The 23,713-nt window shown below is 35.4% G+C and overlaps 1 protein-coding gene across 1 annotated transcript; it reads right to left on the bottom strand.

Annotated features, from left to right (window-relative positions):
- Positions 1–243: 243 nt before the first annotated feature.
- LOC129744018 (glucose dehydrogenase [FAD, quinone]-like) lies at positions 244–12,733 on the bottom strand. Its single transcript, XM_055736324.1, has 4 exons — positions 11,504–12,733; positions 1,481–1,701; positions 592–1,409; positions 244–524 (listed from the first exon to the last, which is right to left on the bottom strand). The coding sequence occupies exons 1-4, from the start codon at positions 12,148–12,150 to the stop codon at positions 324–326; spliced, it is 1,887 nt and encodes a 628-aa protein (XP_055592299.1). The 5' UTR covers positions 12,151–12,733; the 3' UTR covers positions 244–323.
- Positions 12,734–23,713: the final 10,980 nt, after the last annotated feature.

Genomic DNA, 23,713 nt, shown 5'->3' with positions numbered 1-23,713 from the left:
AATTTTTAAGATAATATTTCTTACGTAAGATTTTTGGAAACCCCCCCTACCCCCCTAGTAAGAGATCGTAAGCAAATATGAAACCCCCCCACCCCCCCTATGTGCTTACGTAATTAGTGAACAGCCCCTTTCCGAATTATAAACACAAGTAAAAAAAATATTCAAAAATATTCTTAGTTAGGGGCTTTCTTTCTAAACACAAGAAATATCAAATTTCCAAATAATAAAGTTATTTTATCATTTCTTACCTACACTATAGCAGCACACAAAGTCTAAAACGACTCTATAAGTCACACCAGGTACTAGCAATTTACTAGTTTGCGCTACCGCCGCCGATTGTCTTCCTTAATCATATCAGCCGCTTTTTCGCCTATAACGAAACTATGCGCACTGGTATGACCGGTGGGAGAATCGGGAATAACACCCACGTCCGCCACCCGGAGTCGTTTGATTCCGTGCACTCTCAAGCGAGGATCCACTACCGCTTCCGGATCACTGGACGGTCCCATTTTGCAAGTCGCCACCTTAAATAAGCAGATTGATTTAAAAGTTTTGATGTTCGTTGTATAAATTTGATAACTGTTTTCTTACCTGATGTTGAAAGGTGGCTGTGAGTGTTCTTACATGACACCGCCAGTAATCTAGGGTGTTGAATTTATGCTGCTGACATCCAGGAACTTTGTTGGCATACAGTTCAACACCCAGCTTTTTAAACGATGGTTGTGAAGTCACTCGAATTGCTTGCAGTATGCCATATACCAAGGCTTCCACATCTCTGTTATCTTCAAAGTATTGGTACCTAAACTCCGGATGATTGAAGGGATTGGTAGACTTAAGTCGTACTTGACCCCGAGCACGTGCCTTCAATAGCATAGGAAGATACATGAATGCTCTAACTTTATTCAGCGGTCGGAAATATGCTTCATCTACTTCGTCCGACAATTGATAGGCGAATTTTGCTGCCGGTGAAGAATCAAACCCGAAGCTCAAAAACGCTTGCATAATTTCCACGTCCGGAAGTCCCGGGTCGGGATCTTCAGCTACGGGTGATTTGACGTACATCAGACTTTCTACTGAGTTTGAGGTCAAAGGACCTGTGCCATTTCTGAACTTTAGAAACTCGCTGATCGTTGCTACCTGTTCCAGGCTTCTAAGTCCGTCGGGATCATTGTGAACTATAAACACGGGACCGAAAACTCCTCCATGTTCCGTCACCTGCTTCCCGACTGGTAAATTTTGCAGCACCTTGATTCCATGTTTCTGCAAATGTTTGGCTGGGCCGACCCCGGACAACATCAGCAATTTCGCACTCTCGAAAGCTCCAGCCGAAAGAATCACCTCTCTCGTTGCCTCAACGCTATAAGTTCGCTTACCGTGAACGAATTTCACACCCGTCGCTTCTTTGGTCTCTGAAAGAAATTAAAACACCCCATCTTGTATCACGTTACATTGGTATTCAATCGCTGAAACATGAACCTACGAGGATCGATTAACACCTTGGTGGCCCACGAGCGGGTCATGATGTGCAAGTTTGGTCGATCGACGATGTCTTTCAGGTATGCATTTCCCCCAGTAGCTCTGCGACCCCGGAAGGTATGCGCTTGCAGGTACGACACTCCGATCAGATCGCCCGCATTGTAGTCCAGATAAGGGTATCCCACTTCTTGTGCTCCCTTTACGAAAGCTTGGGCGATTTTCGATCTGTAGTGAGAAAAAAAAGGTTACATTTTAGGATATCTGCTACGAAAAATAAACAGTTTTAATTTTTTTTTTGCGTGTGATTAACTTAAGCTGATTGGAAAAAAATAATCGCCATATCGTTTGTCAAAACTCTATCTTGTTATTAAAGAATCAAATTCAAGTAGTACGACCGCAGCTAAACATAGCTAAAATTTGTTTCAATAAAGAAAAAATAAATAATTTCAACCAACTGTCTGGAAAAGTTATGGTAGATAAATTGTAAAAATTATTGGCGTTATTTTAAGTTGAATATTTGCATGTAATTGGATCTTTGGGTGGGATTGGAATTGTAGATTAAAATACATGTTAAAAATATGATATTCTCTTAAGATTTTATATCACAATATAATTTACCGTGAGTGGTGAATTATTATTAAAAATATTCGATCCCAGGTATAATTTTTATTTATTTTTATTTTTAAAAAATTGCTGAAATCTCATATATCAAAAATGGAAGTGTTTCCTTCGTAACGCCATCACGTATAAACGGACGGTTGAAATGAAGTGAAATTTGGTATCCAAGGGTTTTTTGGTTCATAGATGGTTTGTATAATAGTCTCCAGATTTTCACTTTTTATCCCATACAAAATCAACTTTAAATGAGGCACAGCTCGAAAAAACTATAAGACAATTTTCATAAAAAATTATTCATAAGCACGAAGAAGTTAACGACACGTAGATGAAGTTGACCATTTATAACGATTTATTAAGTTAAATTTAAAACGAGGTTTACCAGATCAGCTATAATAAAAATTGTATCTAAAACAATCCGAATGTTGAACTTACGAATATCATTTATGTCATTTCACATAGATGTAAGTTAAAATTGAATCAAAACATCAAGGTAGGTTTTCTGACTACTGAACACTCAAGAAGAAATGGAATCCATCGAGAGTATTTTTAACAAAGAATTTATTATGATTCCGTCGCATATTAGCGCGGACGCTCTGGAAGGTTTAGCCAAAACCTTATTTTTACTTTTTTTAAACTTGCCATGAACTAATGCCTTTCAGAAACTTTTCATTCAACCGACCACGTATACATGTATGTAAAATTCCTTGTAAAGCGTTTATTAAAACAATGTTTATTATAGGTGTTCGATGACATTCAAAATTATTCTAAAAACAAAATGCTATCAAATAAGCCTCAAATAAAAATTGTTTGAAAAAAAAATGGTTAGGATATCTTCAAAAAAAATCAAATAATTTATATCTTATGTTGAGGAATTGAAATTTGAAATAGATTTTGTATTCCGAGAACAAATGCATAACGATCGAATATCACGAATTTTCACTATCTTTGAACATCTGAAAAACAAGTTTCCCCTCAAGTCCTCACACTCATTCTTATTTAATATCTTAATAAGGGTCTTAGCTATCCACCAAAAATCTTGGTGCCACTTTTCACAAAATAAAAAAAAATTTAAACTGACCCAGATCTCTAATGAATCTTAAAATGATGTATTAAAAATCTTAATAGAACAGTTTTCGATTTATATAATGATGAAATTTTGCTAAGAGAAAAAAATGCTCGTACATATATAAATACAAATATCTCGGACTACATGGTATAAATTTTAAAATAGAAACTGCAAAAACTTTTTTTATATAACTTCAACCGTGATGTGGTCTTGGGATAGAATATTTGTCTTGATTTAGGCTTTAAAAGTTTTTTTTCATAAAAAGCAATCGGCTAGTAAAGAAAAAAGTTTTTTATGAAATATATATTTTTATCGTTTTAAGAGCAAAATGTCTCAAAATCCCATTTAAACTGCACTGCACAGTGGTGCAGAACATCAATCTAGCTAATTAATATCAATCTAGCGAAATTAATAGCGCCTAGGGATGAAGAGATAGACATTGGATGTCTTCAGCAACATTGTTCAATTTTACATGGAGCATATTCTAGTTTCAAAATTTTTGCAGAGCTAACTTTTTTGTTTTGCACATTAAGACTTTGATGTCTTCGACGAAGTTGTTTATCTAATCAAAATACACAAGTTTTTTGAATATGGTAAAGTCTTATCACATCACCCTTAGGAGTTACAGTCAAAGTAAAATATATCTCTTGAAAAAAAACAGTTTTTTGAACCTGACACGTTGTAGAATGGATAAAATGGTTCGCTGTCTTTGAAACAAAGTTGTAACAAGCCACGATCTACAATTGTCTCAAACACTATGATGGGTTTAGAAGTTTCTGAAGCCCTATAGAAAGCATTTAGTGTATTTTTTTGGCGATTGGACGAGCCCTCCAGTCCATCGAAAAAAAAGTTTCATTTGCAATTTTAAATCTAAGATTGAAATTGGAATAGAAAAACAATACAAAAATCCGGCATGACTTATATTAGAGTGGAAGTATTCGTGATATTATGATGATGAGCAGTATAAGAACGTTAAAAATTTTGCTCCTTGGTTCCGGGACAATTGCCCCCGTTAATCCGGCTTTAGCAGGGGCGGTCCTAGAGTCGGCTCTTGGGGGGGGGGGGGGGGGTGATTTTCCAATTTTCAAAAATCAGTCAATATAAAGGAACGTTAATATCTGATGAAAAAAACAATCATTCGAGTGAGCGAAAGGAGAAGGGAGAGGTTGCGGGGGGAGGGGGGATGGTGGGTTATCCCTTTATAAAACAACCAGCGAATCTATAATAACCACTGCGAAAAAATGTTGATATTTTTTTAATTTGTAGCTATATCTGGTATTTTAGAATGATCACTTTAAGAGCTCTTTAAAAAATTTCTCGTTATAAATGAAATTTTTCTTATGAAAATAATTCACACGTTGTTGAGAGATGACACGTAGAAAAAAATTCAAGTTATCTTCATTTTTTTCCTGAGCTTCCAAATATTAGCGCTCTGGTATTTTATAAGTTATCGGAAGTATTTTACTTTTCACCGATAAGCGCAATAAACAAATTAACAAACATAACTAACGGGCATTGAACTCTTCATTGGGATATTTTACGAATCGTGATTTGGAAATTTAGTATTATAATTTTCAAATTTGGAAACACAATATATAAAATCAAGACTTTAAATATAAATTATTAGATAAAACCGATTATTAAAATCAGTTTCTAAATTCTGGAACCGAATTTTATTTGATTAGCTCTTGAATTTAAAGTTTTCATTCAAAATTTAATTGTATTACAACAAATAAATTCTAAAGAAAAGTGATTTATCTTTGTTCACCTTCACATAATTACCAATTTTTTAAACAATTTTGAATTATAAAGCAAATTATGAAATGAAGGGTTAATTCTGAATGTTAATATTCTTCTTTAGTGAACAGTCTCAATAATTTGCAATTGAAATAGCCAAGCTTTCAGATTAAGAATATCAAACCTTAAGCTAAATTTAAAATTAAAATTTCAATATTATTGTGTAGATGGGCTGAAAGGAGTATCGGTGACATAATTGCTTTAGATCTTGAAATCCAGGAGTGTTGGTTAAAAATTACTAAAAGATCTTCTGACAGTTTTGCATGATTTTTGCGACTGAAAAAAATCGAAATAAGTTTTGCCGAAAAATTTTCGAGTTCAAAATTTTGCAAGATTTGAAAAACTCAAGGTTTTTCGCGCGACCCCCAACCGAAAAAAATCGAAAAAAATGATTTTTTGCCGAAAAATTTTCGAGTTAAAAATTTTGCAAGATTCAAAAAATTCAAGGATTTTCGCGCGACTCTCGACCGAAAAAAAATGGAAAAAATGAAGTTTTGCCGAAAAATTTTTGAGTTTAAAATTTTGCAAGATTTTAAAAAATTCAAGGTTTTACGCGCGACCCCCAACCGAAAAAAAATCGAAAAAAATGATTTTTTGCCGAAAAATTTTCGAGTTTAAAATTTTGCAAGATAAAAAAAAATCAAGGTTTTTCGCGCGACCCCCGACCAAAAAAAAATCGAAAAATATGATTTTTTGCCGAAAAATTTTCGAGTTTACAATTTTGCAAGATTTAAAAAATTCAAGGTTTTTCAAGCGACCCCCGACCGAAAAAAATCGAAAAAAATGATTTTTTGCCGAAAGATTTTCGAGTTTAAAATTTTGCAAGATTTTAAAAATTCAAGGTTTTCGTTGCCGACAAAATAGTGGAATGATAAGGGGATAGTTTTAATTCACAAGTGAAAAATTAAAACCGTGGCAAACTGATTTTGAAAGCTTTTTGTGTCTCAGACTCGATTTTTTGTCGGTTTTTTCCCTTCTTATTTTCTGGCATTGAGTAATTTTTTAAACTTAGCAGTTCAGAGTGAAATCGATCAATGATAATTGATGAAGAAACTAACATGAACAACAAAAAATATGTTAAATCTTTTCATTATCCTTTATTCATTCAACGATGCAGGTCAGACGGAAGAATGCTAAAAAGTAACAAATTCCCAAAAAAAAAAAACAATACAGATTTCGTCTAGATAATCTTGGTATTTTACTAAATGCTTATTTTTTCTCATGGTAAACTACTCACAGTCTTTATGAAAATTGATCATTAAGTTAATATCTTTTTTCAATTTTTTTTATATTTTACACTTTTGCTAAAAAGTGCACAAATTTCTCCAATGACCCTTGTATTTTCAAAATTTATCCCGGAGAAAAGAGCTGATAAAATAATAAAAAATTGTTGAAATTAGTTTTTAAATTCTTTGCACTCCGGAAAATGTAAATTTTGTTTTCTTGTATTATAGTTTTGAATGCAGATTTTGGGTTCTAGAGATGAATTTGAATCTCTATCTCCAACACCAATTCCTGAAACAGCTGATATAAATATTTTGTTCCTTTTTGGCACTAAAAACTCATAGGAAACGCAAAAGTCATAAAACGTAATCTAATTCTTCGATTTATTGTTGCTGGAATCTCTTGAGAAAACTTTTTTAAATTTAAATTCTTACTATGAATATTTCATATTCGATTTCTGTTTGCCAGTACTTGTATTTTTTTAATAGTCATCCATAAAATGAATGTTGGATGATACATTTCAAACAGAATTAAATAAAATCAGATCTAAAATTTAAATTTTTGTTTTTGAATGTCTTAATACAGGTTATTAATTTTAAGTTTATAATTTATATTTGAATGGTGGATTAATTGAAGGTGAAAAATTCTCGCGAAAGAGAATCTTTACTGTGATTCAGAACCTGATTTTTTATTTTGCAATTGAAGGCAATAAATGTATAATGAAAGCAGAACAAATATTTCAAGTATTTCAGTGTTATAACCATTTTCACCCCCCTATATGACTTTTCCAAATTTTTCATTTCATTAAATTCAAAACAAAATCAAGAATTCAGAAGCTCTGAATTTGAAGCAAATACTAATATTTGTTGCAATTTGCTCGTGTTAATTGAGACATATGAGGGAAATTAGTGACAATTTAAAAAAAAGTTGCCCCTACATTTTATAAACAGCAAATTCCAAATCAACACTCATCAACAAACTTTTGTTGAGTAACTTATCAACAAAAGTTATTTGGTATAATTCAGTCCAGGGTCTCCTAAGTTACAGCTGCTTGAGTTTGGTGGACCGACATTTTCAATATTGAGCCTTTTAAGTGATAAATTAACTTTTTTTTGAATAAACACCCCCACGGAGTGGAAAATTTTTAAATTTGGAAAGCTCATCTACTAAGAAAAATTCCAACTTTTTATACAAATTAGGGCTTTTGCGAGTATTTTGTAACGGATTTTTGCCGCTTGGGGGGGGTGATCACCCCGATCACCCCCCCCATAGGACCGCGCCTGGGCTTTAGTTTAAACACTTAAAGCCCAAAGTCAAAAATTGTTGATCTTCCAAACTCAACAGCTATAACTTATCATTCCCCGGGACGAATTTCACAGAATAATTTTTGTTAAGGCACTTAGAGTGTTAAAGTTTGAATTGGTTTACCGTTTATCTACTATGAATTTCAGAAATTTGATCTACGTAATTAAATGTAAAGGCAACTCTTTTCTTGAACTTTGTTTCTCTATTTTGCCCTTATATGATTAAATTCATAGCGATGATTGGGAAATTTGAACTCGCTTCAACTTCGTAGCTTCTAAATTCTTCATTTTCTTTTGAATGCTTAGACAGAAACACTTAAAATATTTATTCGTTGAAGGCATACATTTAAATGCAGTATCTTTTTTACTCGTATATATAGAAGAAACGTGAATTTGGTCGTTACTTATGTTCAAACTGAATCATGTGATTTGCAATTTGGTTTCCCATTTTCAGACATTTTTAGCTTGTTTGTTTTTAAACAGATTTTGGGCCTTTAAGAAAAGTGAAAAAGCGTTGAAAAACAAGAAAGTTAACTACCCAATATCTATTTAATTAAAATAAAATCATTCAAATGGAACAATGACAACTTACAGCAGAATTATCGATTCTTCAACAGAATTTCGTTTCCAGTTCATCATCGGTGTATTTTTCCATCACTAAAACCCTTATGTTGATGTATATAATACGTAAAATATGTTTAAAACTTTTCCTTTTGAGTTAATTTGTAGTCGCGAAAATTACTTGAAACTTGATACTCTATTTCTTAGCCATATCTTGAAACTGTAATATCTCACATAAATCAAATGTTCTTAAAAACCTCCAAAATAGAACGAAACAACAAAACTCTTATCTCATTTTTTTTTTTTTTATTTATTACAATTTGTTTGAAAAATGTAGCAAAATGTGATTTGAAGATTTTTTTATCACTATAAAATGTTTCCCACACGAAAAAACTATTAAAAAAATTATTTATTCCAATATGTTAATCGTTAAAGTAAATATGAACTTCTTAATGCCATTTTTTTTTTCAAAGCAATCTTGATTTGAAAAAAAAGTTTCCAAAATGTATGTTATGGGTTCACTCAATCCCTCGAGTCTAAAAAGATATATTTTTCTCCCGAATAAATGGTGATCATAGCAAAGCACGATATTAACAATATTTATCCAATGACTTATAAATATTGATTCAGTAATATTCTGATAAAAAGGACTCAAAAAGTACATTTTAGCTAAAAATTAAAAAATTGCGCCTTTAAGTATGCTATGCTAGGTAGTAGGCAAATTTTTAGAATTGTTTTTGTCTGACACTGAAACTGTTAAATTAAATGTAATATGGCCAAAAAAGTCCATGAAACTTTTATCTTTAGTTTTTGACTATTTTTCCGAAGCTTATGGCATCCTGATTTAAGCATCAAATCTTCGTTAATAAAGGATCAAGTCTCCTTAAATTTTCATAATATAACAATTTTTTATAGTCCCACGAAAACGCTTCTTGTTCATCTGTGGGTTCATGTATCGATCTAACTTTTTCAGCATAAGAGCTTGTAATAACACGCTCTCGGAAATGCAAAAGACGGCAATACGCAAAATTTTTCCACAAATACATATATGATAAGATTAAGAAAAAGGAATCAAGTATCCCCATTCTCCTCTAATGTTTTCAAGTTGTAGTCAACTAGACAAATTGTTTTGACTAATCTTTTTATGGAATGCTCCAAAATTAATCTGTATTTGAAATAATAATGGCTTGGTGTTTGACAATTTTTTTTAAGGTAAATTCGTTTGTCTGCGATAACCTTGGGTCTGGGTCTGGGTCTGGGGTCTGGGGAACTTGTTCAGCATCGAAATTTCTCAGAACTTGATGTTAAAGGACATACCTTAAAAAATTGTTCAAAAGCATGGTTCACTACAAATCTGGACGCACTATTTATTTTACCATAGTGCTCCCAGTTATCGGATCTGGAATGTTGCACTTTGTAGAGGAATGTTTCTTCTACCAGTGCTGAAAATTTCATTACGATTCGTTTTGTTTCAAAAAAGTTACACGTGATGGAAGCCGCGAGATGAAAATAAATTTTGAACACCCACGTCAAAAACCCACGTGGTCGGGTTCAAAAATCGCGAAATCGTTAAAAATTGTCAAATCAACCGTGTGTAGCGTTCTCAAACGTTTCCGTGAGATGCGTACTATAGATCGGCAGGTTCATACCAAGCGTTATAGTGGACCTAAGAATCAGAAACTGCATTTGAAGGTGTTGAGAACGATCAAGGAAAACACAGGGTAGTCGGACTGTGACATTGCCAAGAAATTCAACGCCGACCGGTGCACCGTCAGCAGAATTCGTCTACGCGAAGGAATACAATCCTATTGGACCAGTAAGCAATCAAACCGGACATTGAAGCAGAATTTAGTAGCCAAAGGACGTGCCCGCAAGTTATACAAGAAGATTCCAACGAAGTTCGACGGATGCATCCTCATGGATGACGAAACGTACGTGAAGATGGATTTTGGGCAGCTTTCTGGCCAAAAATTATGTAAAGCCACTGCAGTGGTGCACTGCACTGGTCATGGTGATGTCCCCGGCAACTTCAAATTCGTTTTTGCTGATAAGTGTGCAAGAAAGTGTTTGATCTGGCAAGGTATTTGCCAGATTTGGCAAGCTGCCACTACAGCTAGGAGGTTCTACAGTGGTATTGGGTCAACGGGTGGATTTTGTCGAAAAGGACATCAACCCACCCAACTGCCCTCAATTCCGCCCTATCGAAAAATTTTGGGCGATTGTCAAGCAGAAGATGAAGAAGAATGGTAGAACGACTCGGGAAGCAACAGAGATGAAGAGATTGTGGAACAAAATGGCCGCTGAGGTCAGCCAATAGGGTGTTCAAACTATAATGAGTGATACTCAACCAAAAGTTCGAAAATTCATCAAAACAGCATCGGAATAGTTTTTTTATTATTTTTCCTTTAAAGTGCAATAAAAACCCTACATTTCAAGTACAAAACATTTTTATTTCGTTTACATTGCTCCGAAATAGACCCGTTTTAATGCGTCCAGATTTGTAGTAATCCATGCTTTAGCTACATATAAGGGTGACAGCCAAAAGGGCCATGTTAAATTTCGAAAACCGACCATATACATTTTGTAGGTTGACCCAAAAAATACTGACTTGTGCAAAATTTCAGCTCAATCGGACTTGATTTAGAGGTGCCTCAAAGCGTTCAAAGTTTCGGTTGTTGAAATCGGAAAAATCTAAATTCAAATGCCAGATGACTTAGTATTAAATGTCCAAATCTGGTCAATTAAGTGTTGTGAGTCTACTTGGTTGAATAATCCTACTGAATCAAAACAATCGAAATATTCCCTTAAATTCAACCACGGTATAAGAAAAGTTCAGTTACCTGTATTCCGAAAGCAACTCACTATCTTCTGAGCTCACGATCAGTGAGCGTTTTCGATCGGAAATGATGATTCAGCAAAACGTGGTGTTATCTCGAAAAAATATTTTTTGTCAACAATCGACTATCTGGGACATTCCGACTTTTCCGACAAGAGGTCGTTTTTCAAAAAAAAACTCCCAGAAAGTCGATTTTCAGGAAAAAAAAATTTTTGGAGATAACACCAGATCACGACGATTTATTCACTTTAAAGTAATTTGTATTCGTAATTTCTTTTATCCGGATTTCCTTCTGTCCCCCCTTTGGTGATTTTTGAAATTTTCAAATCGATTTTTTAAATTACATTGCTAAATTATCTGTGAATAGTTAAAATTCAATCATCAGTAACCGCATTAGTAGGTATGTTTCAACAAAATATTTTTTGCAATAATGTGAATGGCTGTTTTGTTAGTTTTAAGGCCAAGCATTCGACCATCTTCGAACAGTGCGCCAAAAGAAAACCAAAAAGAGGACACCAAAATATCAACCAGTATTTTATTGGATTAGCTAATCTTACCAACGTATGTCTGTTTCAAATAGAATTATATATGCTCTTCACATTGATTGACACTTTAGCTTACCGAAAAGGACAATCTTCGACCGACAGGCGCCCGTTCTTTCCGTGGAACCCGTTGTTATCGAAGTCTCTAATGTTGGCGCGTTCTACTTTCCTGAAATAGGGCAGCATATCTTCCCAGCCCCAGCCAGTGTTGCCGGCCTTGGCCCAGCTGTCGTAATCTCGCTTGTTTCCCCTGGTGTAGATGACGTTGTTGATGATCGAGGAACCTCCAACTCCTCGCCCATGAGCCCAACTGCACCTTTTGCCGCGCATTCCCTGGCATCCATATTTTTGCACTTCGGTTTGGTAGCCAAAATTGAAATCGGTCGAGGCAAGAGTCGGGCCCAGTAAGGGTGGGTCAGTGAAAACCGGAATCTCTCCCTTGCCGATCTCCAGCAGCAGTACACTCTTGGAAGAATCCTCAGACAGTCTATTGGCCAAAACACAACCTGCAGGACCAGCACCCACAATCACGTAATCGTACGACTGGCGCAACGATGGATGGCCGTAATTCACCTCGAACAGGTCTTTAGTCAACCCAACAGAACTGCGAAGTACCGTGCTGATATTCAAAAGCCCTGCCACGAATGATTGTAACCCTGCGATCAAAAACAACAACACAACAAGCCCAACTGAACTTGGACTCTTATAACGTGCTCCACGCATCATGATTGCACGTGTTATCTTCTTACTTTTCACTTCACAAATATGGGTATCGATAACCTTTTGATCGGCGCAATTTCAGTGCCCACGATGGCACCAGAAACACTACACAGCCTCCAGGCTCCAGGAGGACTGAACTTGAACTGGACTCCAGCACCTCAAATATCACTGATCAAAAATGTGTCGTCCCAATTTGTCACGAGCTCGACCTACAAAACGCCACTCGAGTCCCGTTGAAAAACACCTCTTCACCCCAAACTCACAAAAGGAAAGCTTATCTCGTATTCGTTAATGTGTAGCGCATTTTAGCATCTCTCGGGATGCTGCTTTCTTCCAGCAAAAAGACCCAAAGCTTTTTCGCTGTTGTCGCCTTTATGATTATCATAAACGCTTCATATAAGTATGCAAAGCTATCGTTGTTAAATTAAGGCTTTTTGCGCGCGCCTCTCGTACTCTTAATAAATGGTCACACCTCTCGGTTCGCGATCGTGTCTACCAAAACGGTATGAGGCATCTGGCTAAAAAAGATCGAAAAAACTTGCGCTACCTCCAGCCAGCCCGACGGCCACTTTCTGACTGAACTGACTGACTGACTAGCTGACTTTGGTTGGGCGACAACGGCAGTCTGACCACGCGGAATGTCCATCAATCCAAACCGAACCATCCATCCCCGGGGGTTTCTCGACCGATGTTGGTTGTCCCTATCGCTGGACGTGTATATAGTTAACACCTCTTCTAGCATCGAGCCATTTTTTTTTTCTAACTTAGACCAAGCCCACCCAATGGTTGCTAAACCACGAATCGAGTACATTCAGCAACATATCTATCAACCGATCATCGCACCAGCAGTCGCTAACTTGATTCGAGAAATAGCATTCGAGCAGTAGGTTGTTACAGGATGCGTTTATGTAGTAACCCGGTAGCAACGCAGCCGGTCGTCGCTATCAGAAAACAAACAAATACAAATACCAATCTGGATGACAACAATGGGTGCGAAAATCAGTAAGTAGATAAAAACGCAACCCATCAAACCATCTAAAATACCGATCGAAATGGCAACGGCCGGTGGGCTTGGTCTTAGCGCCAGCATTTATTGTTGTTGTTACGATTGTGCGCATACGGCCAGGCGTCAATAATTCGCTCAAGCGGCAAACTAACATCTAAACGCGTAACTTTTTTCTCCATACATATTATGTAGGACCTCTCCCCGTTTGTCGGCAATGGTAAAGAGCCTCTATTTTCCTTAAAAATGGTTAATTGAAAAAGTGTCATAAGCAACGGTAAACTAAGCAAATAAAATTTTAATTGGATTGTTTACGATGCGTGATATTGGTAAAACAAATGTAATGGTGCTGTATTTACTTTTGCAATTTATGTGCATCTTAGCTATTTAAGAATAGTTATTTGAGCAGGATACATGAATTATGTACTTACTTCGCAGAATCTAATAATTGTTTCATTAAAAATTGAAAATATTATAATATATTTTAAACTGCGACCTAGAGATGGGTTTTGACTCAAACATTCAGCCAACGAATCTTTTTTGTAAGAGAAATGAGTCCAAATTGATAAGATGAAAATTGATGTTGAAAAACATGCGGAAGAAAGTCGGCTGGTCCCTCAATAGGACTTGAACCCACATCTTGCGTGTATTAACCGTGTATTAACATTCTTCTACAGGTGGATTTTAATATCATTTTAAAAATGACAAACACCGTCTAAACCGATTTAGGCTTAACAGACTCAATAAACGTAAACAACTTAAGATTAACAGGGAGGGGCAGGGGAAGGTTTCTTTTATGGTTTGACACCCCTCCCTCTCTCATGAAGGGAGGGAGGGGCCTTCCAAACAATAGATAATTTTTTTGCATAACTCGAGAACCAATCAAGTAAATGGTATCAAATTTATTATGGGGTGGTATTATGGAACGAGGAATATTTCTAGGAATATTAGGTACTCCTCCCTCCTCTCATCGGGGTGATAAGAAGAGGGGAGGGGGGCTACCTTGCAATGTTTCATATAACTCGAAAACTTATCAAGATATTGGAACCAAATTTGACATGGGAAGGTATTTGGATACGAAAAATATTTCAATGATTATTCGAGGCCCTCTATCTTTCCAGTAGAAAGGGGGAGGGGGCCTCTTTTATAATTTTTACAAAAATCAAAAACTAATAAAGCAAATGGAACCAAATTTGACATGAGAGGGTATTTGGATAGGAAAAATATTTCTATGATTATTTGAGACCCTCCCTCAATACTGATGTTATGAAATCGCTTGGTACATCTTTGTACCTGAAAATGATCACATTTTCATATGTGATGAAAGAAATTAGAGAAACATGAACTATCAAAGAACGAAAGAACACAAGCCGTAAATATCATGAAAATTTCGAAAAAGATACAACGGCTCACCGACAGGACTTGAACCTGCAATCTCCGCTTCGGTACAACGGCGCGTTAGCCAATTCCACCACGGTGAACGTGATGGAACCGGCGAACACGAGCAATCGAGCTCTGCCGATCAACTGCTGGACCTTCTATCGAAACACCATGTATATCCCGCATGTGATCTTTCCCTCTATTGATCTCTCTTGTTTATCTAACCCCACCCATCGACTCCCTGTGTAACTGGTCTGCTCGGAACCTTGAGCGGCACTGATTGCTTCTTCATCTGACCGTAAGTTGCGGCAAAACCCGAAGCAATCGACCATGTGCTCGCTCGGCTAAAATCCCGAGTCGATGGGTGGGGTTAGATAAACAAGAGAGATCAATAGAGGGAAAAATCACATGCGGGATATACATGGTGTTTCGATAGAAGGTTCAGCAGTTGATCGGCAGAGCTCGATTGCTCGTGTTCGCCGGTTCCATCACGTTCACCGTGGTGGAATTGGCTAACGCGCCGTTGTACCGAAGCGGAGATTGCAGGTTCAAGTCCTGTCGGTGAGCCGTTGTATCTTTTTCGAAATTTTCATGATATTTACGGCTTGTGTTCTTTCGTTCTTTGATAGTTCATGTTTCTCTAATTTCTTTCATCACATATGAAAATGTGATCATTTTCAGGTACAAAGATGTACCAAGCGATTTCATAACATCAGTATTGATTTCAACAGAGCAACACCTCCCTGTGTAACTGGTCTGCTCGGAACCTTGAGCGGCACTGATTGCTTCTTCATCTGACCGTAAGTTGCGGCAAAACCCGAAGCAATCGACCATGTGCTCGCTCGGCTAAAATCCCGAGTCGATGGGTGGGGTTAGATAAACAAGAGAGATCAATAGAGGGAAAGATCACATGCGGGATATACATGGTGTTTCGATAGAAGGTTCAGCAGTTGATCGGCAGAGCTCGATTGCTCGTGTTCGCCGGTTCCATCACGTTCACCGTGGTGGAATTGGCTAACGCGCCGTTGTACCGAAGCGGAGATTGCAGGTTCAAGTCCTGTCGGTGAGCCGTTGTATCTTTTTCGAAATTTTCATGATATTTACGGCTTGTGTTCTTTCGTTCTTTGATAGTTCATGTTTCGCTAATTTCTTTCATCACATATGAAAATGAGACCCTCCCTCTTTCTAGTGAGAAGATATAAAGAGGAAGGGGCCTCTTTTATAATTTATTACATAACTCAAAACCTAATTAAGCAAATAGAAACAAATTTGGCATGGGTGGGTATTTGGGAACTTGATATGTTTTAATGATTGTTTGAGATCTCTTCCTTCTTCCAGCAGGGAGAAAGAAAAGAGGGCACTGCGTAACTCATGAACTACAATAGCAAATGGAACCAAATTGGGCATGGATCGATATTCGGGTACGAGAAATGCTTTTATGAATATTTGGTATCCCTCACTACTTCAAAGAGTAGGATAATAACGGGAAGGAGAGGTCTCTCTTACAATTATGAAACTGGAGAACTGATCGAGCAAATGGAAACTTGTTTGGCATGTGAGGGTATTTGAATACGAGAAATGTTTCTATTATAAATGGAATCCCCACCTTTTTTTTCAACAGAAAGATATAAAGGGGAAAAGGGAGGCTTCCATACAAATTTTTTGCATTATTCGAGAATTAATCGAGCAAATGAAACCAAATTTGGTTTCATAAAGTATTCGAGTACGAAAAATACTTTGATGAATATGGACGAAATAATACTTTTATGAAGGGTGATGGTACTTGCTTTCATGTTTATGCATAACTCAAGAAATTACTACGCAAATAAAACCAAATTTGGCATGGTATGGTATTTCGATACGAAAATTTTTTCTATGACAACAATTCCTTTCTTGCATTAGGAGGATAGAATTGGGAATATAGGAAGGGAAAAGGAAAGCTTATATTTAACTTTTTTTTTTACAAAATCCGAGAAATGGACAAAACTCAACATGAAAATCATGTTGGTATGATTCTATGATTATCTGACACACTGAAAGGAGTTTCAGTGAGTATGTACAAAGAAGGAGGAAAGTGTGCCCAATACAATTTTGTTATCATAAGCAGTGATGGTTTGAATCATTTGACTTATTTTTGAATCATTTGGTTATAACTTCTTTTGAAAACATTTTTCCATGAAATGATGTTCTAAACTTAAGTAGATACAGATCTAAGCTACAACTTTCTTGTATGTCATAAATATGTATCTTCAATGTGGTATGAATTGTAGGATTTAATCCAACCCGCTAATCCAAATGATTGTGATTACGATCATTGCTCAAAAATTTAAACTTTTCGATTTCTCATTCATAAGGCATAAGAGATACAGGTTTGTGTTGGTCACAAAAGTTGCAGCTAAGATCTAGTTCTACTAAAGTTTAGAACATCATTTCTGGGAAAAATGTTTTCAAAAGAAGTTATAAGCAAATGATTCAAAATTAAGTCAAATGATTCAAACCATCACTGATCATAAGTTACCTCGCTTTACAGTGTAGAGAGGGGAAGAAAAGAGGGGGCTCCGTACGAATTTTGTTGTAAAGCTTTACATCACATGTGATGTGATTTTACAGATTTTTTTCGTAGTGTGCAGAATAGAGCGATATTATTAAATTCATAACATACGAGTTATGCATCAAGAGTAGAACGTTAATGGCTTGCGAAAAACCTTAGATCGCGTATTTGATCCGCAATGTGTTAAGGTGATTTTTTCCCTTTAATATGTGTTGTGTTTAATATATGTATGTGGTTGAATAACTCTACTGAATCAAAACAATGGAAAGATTCCCTTTAATTCAACCACGGTATAAGAAAAGTTCAGATACCGGTATTCCATTTGTTTATAGCAATGTTCAGAATGTTATCCCTTGAATGTATGCAGCATCACTGTCCAGTCCATCTTTCGATTATAAATGTTATTCAAAAAATGTAAAAAGCAGTTGTTTTTATGCCTACTTTGCTAAAAGGCACCAAAACAATTATTTTGAAGAAGCTGGGAACTATACTGATCATAGTAAGCATAAAGCATAATGAACCAATTGCAGAAATGTGTGGTTTTGTTTGAAATAAATTTTACATTTTTTCTGTCAAAAATGTTTTTAAAGAAAAATCATAAAGGTTCTGCATACATTTAGGGGTAAAAATACTAAAAGTAATTCTACTAACTGAATTCAATAAAAATTAATATGGATGATTGAAATATTTAAATTAACAAACGTGTGAGGCAAAACAATCATATTCCAGCATATGGAAACGGCATAGGAAGCATATGGAAAGGACAATCTTTGATTTGCATTTTTATGCCTTTTAGCCTAGACTGATAGTAACTGAATACAAATCAAAAGCGGTAGGAATGGATAATTATTAACAGCCGTTTTTAATCATCTACCAAGTCTATTTAATTTAACTTGTCCTGTTCTATTTTATCCGGAATTTGACTTTTTCCTTAAGCTTCAAAGGATTCTGCTAGGAATTCGGAGAAACATTTGGAGCCATCAACATTTGGAAGCAACTTAAAGAATATTTTCTTGTATCGAAAAATATCAACATCGCTAGAACCACGCACAGTAAAATTTTGCCTGGATTTGCAGCAAAAAAAATTGCTGGAAAAGTCCAGCAATCCAAATATTTGCTAGAAATCAGTAAACATTTTCTGTATTTCTGATTTTTCCAGCACTTGATCTGCATGGCTGGAAAACCAGCAATCGATATGTCAAGCTTATGTATTATGTTGTTTTTGTAAATTTTATCGTTGCAACAATGAAGGTGACGGTGTTGCGAAGTATAATTGTTTTTGACGAATCAGTTTGTGAAAATAATAAATATCTTTGTTTTCCTGCATATTCTAGCGTTGCTACAATCACCAAAAGTACAGGAAGATAGGAGAGATTTTAATATAAAATTTCAATGAATGCGTCGCTGCAGAAAAAAACCATATTTTCTTTAATATTAGCTAGAGAAATATAATTGTTGAATATAGATATTGGAATTGGGAATCAAATTAGAATCCAAAAAATTTCCGATTGTTTATGTTTTAAATTGCTAATTTCCTGCAAATGAGAATGCTGGTTTCCAGCACGGAAGATAGATGATTTTCCAGCCATGGAGTTTGCTGTTTGTTTTCAGCAATTTATATGGCTGGAAATTTAGCTGAAAAACCAGCGGGAGAAAAGCAGCAAAATTTTGCTGATTTCCAGCAAAAAAAATGCTGTGTGGTAATTATGGTGATGCTAAGATAAAGTTTGCCTGGATTTCGTAGAAAAAATCATGGATTCAGATTTATTTACTTTATTTTACAAAACAAACAAACTAAACTGAAATTCAGTTACTATGTCTTTTAATTTTTGCATTCAAAACGATTTTTCTGAGCAAGTTGTATCTGAATAATCATAAACACCGAGGAAGAATGACCTAAATGGGTTAAATTCCTATAAAAAAGGAAAAAATAATAATCATAAACGGTTTTTCGGATCCTTGAAATACGGTTTAAAATGTTGCAGATGTAAAAATCAGTTATGATATTTTTTTAAATTTTGAGTCCAAAAACGATTTTTAGCAAGTTTTATCTAAATAATCATTAAAACTCTACAGATTTATTTTAAAAAACATATATTTTCAAGTAAAATATTTTCGATATTTATTAAATGATTCCGAGGTTTTGACCAAATTTTCTCACATATAACCGGATTTTGGTTTGAAAATTTAGAAATCAAATGCCCGGATTAGGACAGGGTTTTATATAAAATTGCCCGGATTCGACCGGTCCAGATATGTCTGGAAAATATAATGTTAAGAACTAAACGTATTATTCAAACTTGTGTCATATAAACTTTGAAAAAAGGCTACTAATTTTTAGAAAAAAAATCAAAAACAGCATTCAGTTTGAATCATTTTATATGTTGAATCAATTAATTTAAATTGAGGCTAAATTTAGGTTTTCCAGTATAAGTGAGTGAAACTTCCTGAAAGTGTTGTTAAATTTTTACAGCCTAATCGATGAATTCAGAACTAGAAATGTTCTTTAAGAAAGAACATTTCTAGTTCTGAAACTCATAGAATCAAAGATCAGAAAAAAATACAGGAGTTGAAAATGGTCGATGAAACATTTTATAAGAAGCGTTTAAATCAAGCACGGACCAACTATTTTGAAGAGGTAGAATCGCAAGTGGTTGAGTCTGCCAAAAAAGTTTTCACAGCTAATGCTGAATGGAGGGACGTTTTCTTAAAAAGCGGGACATGTCCCGTTTTTGCGAGACGAATGGAAACCCCTAATATAATGGAATCATTTATAATGTTTTTCAACTAAGTTAAGTTAAAGTACGTGTGAAAGTCTCTTAAGCATACTGTATTCGGAGAATTAATAAGCCCTTGTTCAAAAAATGATTTTTACTGCTGCGAGGCAGAATAAATTATGTCAAGTTTCCATACAAACGTGGGTATTGTAATGAATTTAGCCCTCAAGGTTTTGCTTCCGGAACATAACCTAACATAACTAAAGTAACTTAGAACTAATTTAAAGTAGATAATGAGAAGACAACTATGTAAGTTGACTTTATTTTGAATTAACAGATACCCCTTCTTTGGATAACCTACCCTACAATACATAGGAATACCGTCAATCGGGGCATCATGCAAAAGCAGGGTTAGATGCAACATTTGTATACCACATCACTCATTTAATTTTTATTTCAATATACTGTAATAAAGTTATCATTGAATGATGAAAAATTGATGATGACATAGTTTTTAACATCGTGAAAGAGTTTTTTTAAGTTTTTAATTGTCATAAAAAAATTAAAAAATCGAACAATACTAGAGTTTGTTTTGATTAGGTCGTATGAGCCACTGAACATGTTTTGAGAAAATCGATGTTCAAGTTCTGAACCACATTTTCAATTCTCATTTTATGAATGCTTGTCCAGTTTATCTGTAAATTTATAAGTCAACGTAAAAATGGATACAGAACATGACGACATGATAGAAATTGATGTTATTTCACTTTTAATCAATGAAGATGTACTTACGACCTAATGCATTTATCATTTGGCGCATACGTCCTTTGGTCACTCGATAAGTTTGATTCCAAAAACCGATTCGATTGCCTTAAATTTTCAATCATTCATTCGGATTAGATTGAGGGAATACTATAAACAAAAAAATCCTTCAACCTAAACGCGGAAATTATCCTTTCAAGGGAGCCTGATATTTTTGCTTTCTGGATGTGGCCTTTGGGAATCCGCTTGGACATTTACGGGAACAAACTGAGGCTCCCCTGGCCGATCGAGGTGTGCAAGAAGCATCCATAACCTTAAACTATTTTGGCTGCCTCTGTAAGACAAAAAAAAAACTACTATGGCTATTCACAAAGTGAAAATTGCTTTTTATTGTACTCACCTGAGACCAATTTGCAGCGTCAGATCACCCTTATATCATCGCTTGTATCACCCATGCACAGTTCTTTCTCCTTTAATTTAAATTAATAACACTAACCGAACTTTTCGCGATGATTCATAACGTTGTATAACCAACTCGACGAACTGTTTATTTTGCGACCATTTGCATCCCGGCAATGCACGGCAAGCGCAAAACGACACAAAAACCAAATTGCACTCAAAAATAAGAAAGTCATTATACGTCCTAAATTCAAATCAATTTGAAAAAGTTATTCATTCATAAAATGAAACCAAATTTTTACCGATCATAGATTACATCTTTGTCAATCGTTTGCAGTAGATAACTCAGTTTTGTTTACATTGGTTCATACGACCTAATCAAAACAAACTCTAGAATAGATGTACAAATTTTTACATTTTTCGATACCATAAAAAACTTACCCTTGTATGACGGTTTGGCTTAACGATATAACCTACAAGCTTTATATTGCATTCATTATCCTATACCAACACTGTTGGTGTATAAATATTTTTTGGACAATCACCAATTTTTTTTTAATAAATATTTGTATAATTCAGTTAGCTGTCTGGGGCAAAATGCAACAAAATGCAAATCAGAACTAAATCTCATGAATCTCGATTCCATATGCAGGGATATGATTGTTTTGCTTTATGCGTTTATTAACATTAAAATTTCATCCATCCAAAGATTTATTTCCATGATTTAAGCTACTAGAATATTTCGTAGAATTTTTTACCCCTAAATGTATGCAGCAGATGAACACTTTTTTCTTAAAAACATTTTCGGCAGAAAAAGTTTAAAATTTAATTCGAACAAAACCAAAAATTACTGCAATTGGTGCATTATGCGTTATGACATCACAAATGTATCAAAAACTATAAATTTTCAAACGTTTTCATTTGATTTTTCATAAATTACAGAGTTTGTTGCAACTTACCCCTTTTTCTGAGTAGGGTGAAAATCGCATGTTTCTGTAAATTAAAAAACAACTGGTAAAACCAATAATTTTTCTGACTACGTCAGTTTGGTGTCCCATCAACCTTAAAACTTTTGATGTACAAGGGATATGATTATCTGTAAGCATTAAGATTTTAGAAGCCGTTGAAGTTGAAAAGTGTTGCATTTTGCCCCAGTTGTAGTTTCTTCAAGGTTTATATATTGGGAAATGATATTTGGAGATCTTTCTGCATTTTGAACAAATCACTGATATTTTACGATTCACAGATATTTTCACTACAAAGTAGTATTTCTTAATTAACTTTGCGACATTAATTTTGATATTAACCTTTGAGCTTTCAAATTAAGCATTGAGGGCGAGAAAACCTTTGATAATAACCTCTTAATTCCCTGTCTAACCTTTCTTCCCAACTTCCTCGAGCATCTGTCAAGGTTCATCGTACCGCCTCTGATCTTCAATTTCACCTTCGGCTAACTTGTAGGAAGTAGAAGACATCTGACACTGTTACAATTTTCAAAGCAGTCTCCGACCTAGCTTCTTAATTCAATTCTAGCTATGATGATGGCAAACTGTCGCGCGAATTATTGAGGCCATGCGTGGGAACGCAAAGCCGAAATAAGCTATTATATTTTCTCAAATTATTCCAAACATTTGTTCTGATCACTAGAGTTGAGTTTCCTCAGCTGATTCTGGCAGCTTCTGTGAAACAATCAAAGTTTCACAGAAAGCTAGACCGCCTCTCTGTGCCAATGAAATCAGAAATCAGAAACAATCGACAATAATCAATTTTGGTAGCAGAAATGCAATTTGCCGATTATGCTAGCCAGAAAGAACATCGACCGATGACAGCGAGCGAAAACGTCGAAATCCTGCTGGGTATTGGCCAAATGCGTGCGATCGTTCAATGTGTAGAATGCTGAACGCAACTAAGTATTGATTGTTTCAAAGTCAAGCAATAAAATGTAAGTTGATTCATTCAACCAACAGGTTTGCTGAGTAATATTTTTTATAAAATTGGTTTTGTCTGTGTTTTTCGAAAAAAAAATTAATCGAAAACAAACGTTAAAATCTACTGAGCCACACCTGGTCCAACGCATAGTTCGAATGCATTGCACGTGTGGTTTACGCTTGATCCTCAAAGTCATGTACATTAAAACAACGTGACAAATAGTAGGTATCCAAAACGCAATGAAGCCTCAAACGTTTCTGTGGGCTAAGTAGGTAAATGTCAGAAGAAGAAAAAAGTGTTGTTTACTAGCGGAATGATATACCAATAAAAAACATTGCGCTTTATGAAAGCGAGCGAGACCGCCGAATTAACTGACCACCCGCAATTGAACATTGAACATTGCAACTGGATAGGAAAACCGCTTTGTGAATTTCGCCAAGTTGTCGCTCAAAACTGGCCAATGTGCCGAGCTCATGTGCTGCTCCATATGTACCTATCCACTTTTTTTCTGTTTTTCTCTCGCCAAAACCTCAGTTACACAGACCTTAAGTAGTGGCAAGGTTGCGCATATCTTTATACTGTACTGTCTATGCGCTTGCGGGCCACTGAAAACAAGCCTCATGAATGAGAAATTTCTTCTATAACCCGTTAAAGACTTACAGCAATGAAGTTGTCTTTCGGATCGGTACATGGAAACTTCGAATGACGTAAAGGGTGGTCAATGCTGTTCGGACTTTCGCATGGGGATGTAACTGAAATTCGAGCACTACGATCGAGGTACGAATGCCTGTTGTTGTTGCATCGGGAGGATCTCAAATTGGCTTGGAT

The sequence above is a fragment of the Uranotaenia lowii genome, chromosome 2 (assembly GCF_029784155.1).
Source record: "Uranotaenia lowii strain MFRU-FL chromosome 2, ASM2978415v1, whole genome shotgun sequence".
NCBI lineage: Eukaryota > Metazoa > Arthropoda > Insecta > Diptera > Culicidae > Uranotaenia > Uranotaenia lowii.
The sequence above is the reverse complement of the archived record's forward strand: the minus strand, read 5'-3'. Positions and strand labels throughout refer to the sequence as shown.

Excerpts from the sequence above, each read along its gene's own strand:
- LOC129744018 (XM_055736324.1), bottom strand. The coding sequence starts at position 12,150 with ATGATGCGTGGAGCACGTTATAAGAGTCCAAGTTCAGTTGGGCTTGTT. Across the intron at positions 1,410-1,480 it reads CAAGGTGTTAATCGATCCTC|AGACCAAAGAAGCGACGGGT; the intron begins GTAGGTTCATGT and ends AATTTCTTTCAG. Across the intron at positions 525-591 it reads CAGCCACCTTTCAACATCAG|GTGGCGACTTGCAAAATGGG; the intron begins GTAAGAAAACAG and ends TGCTTATTTAAG.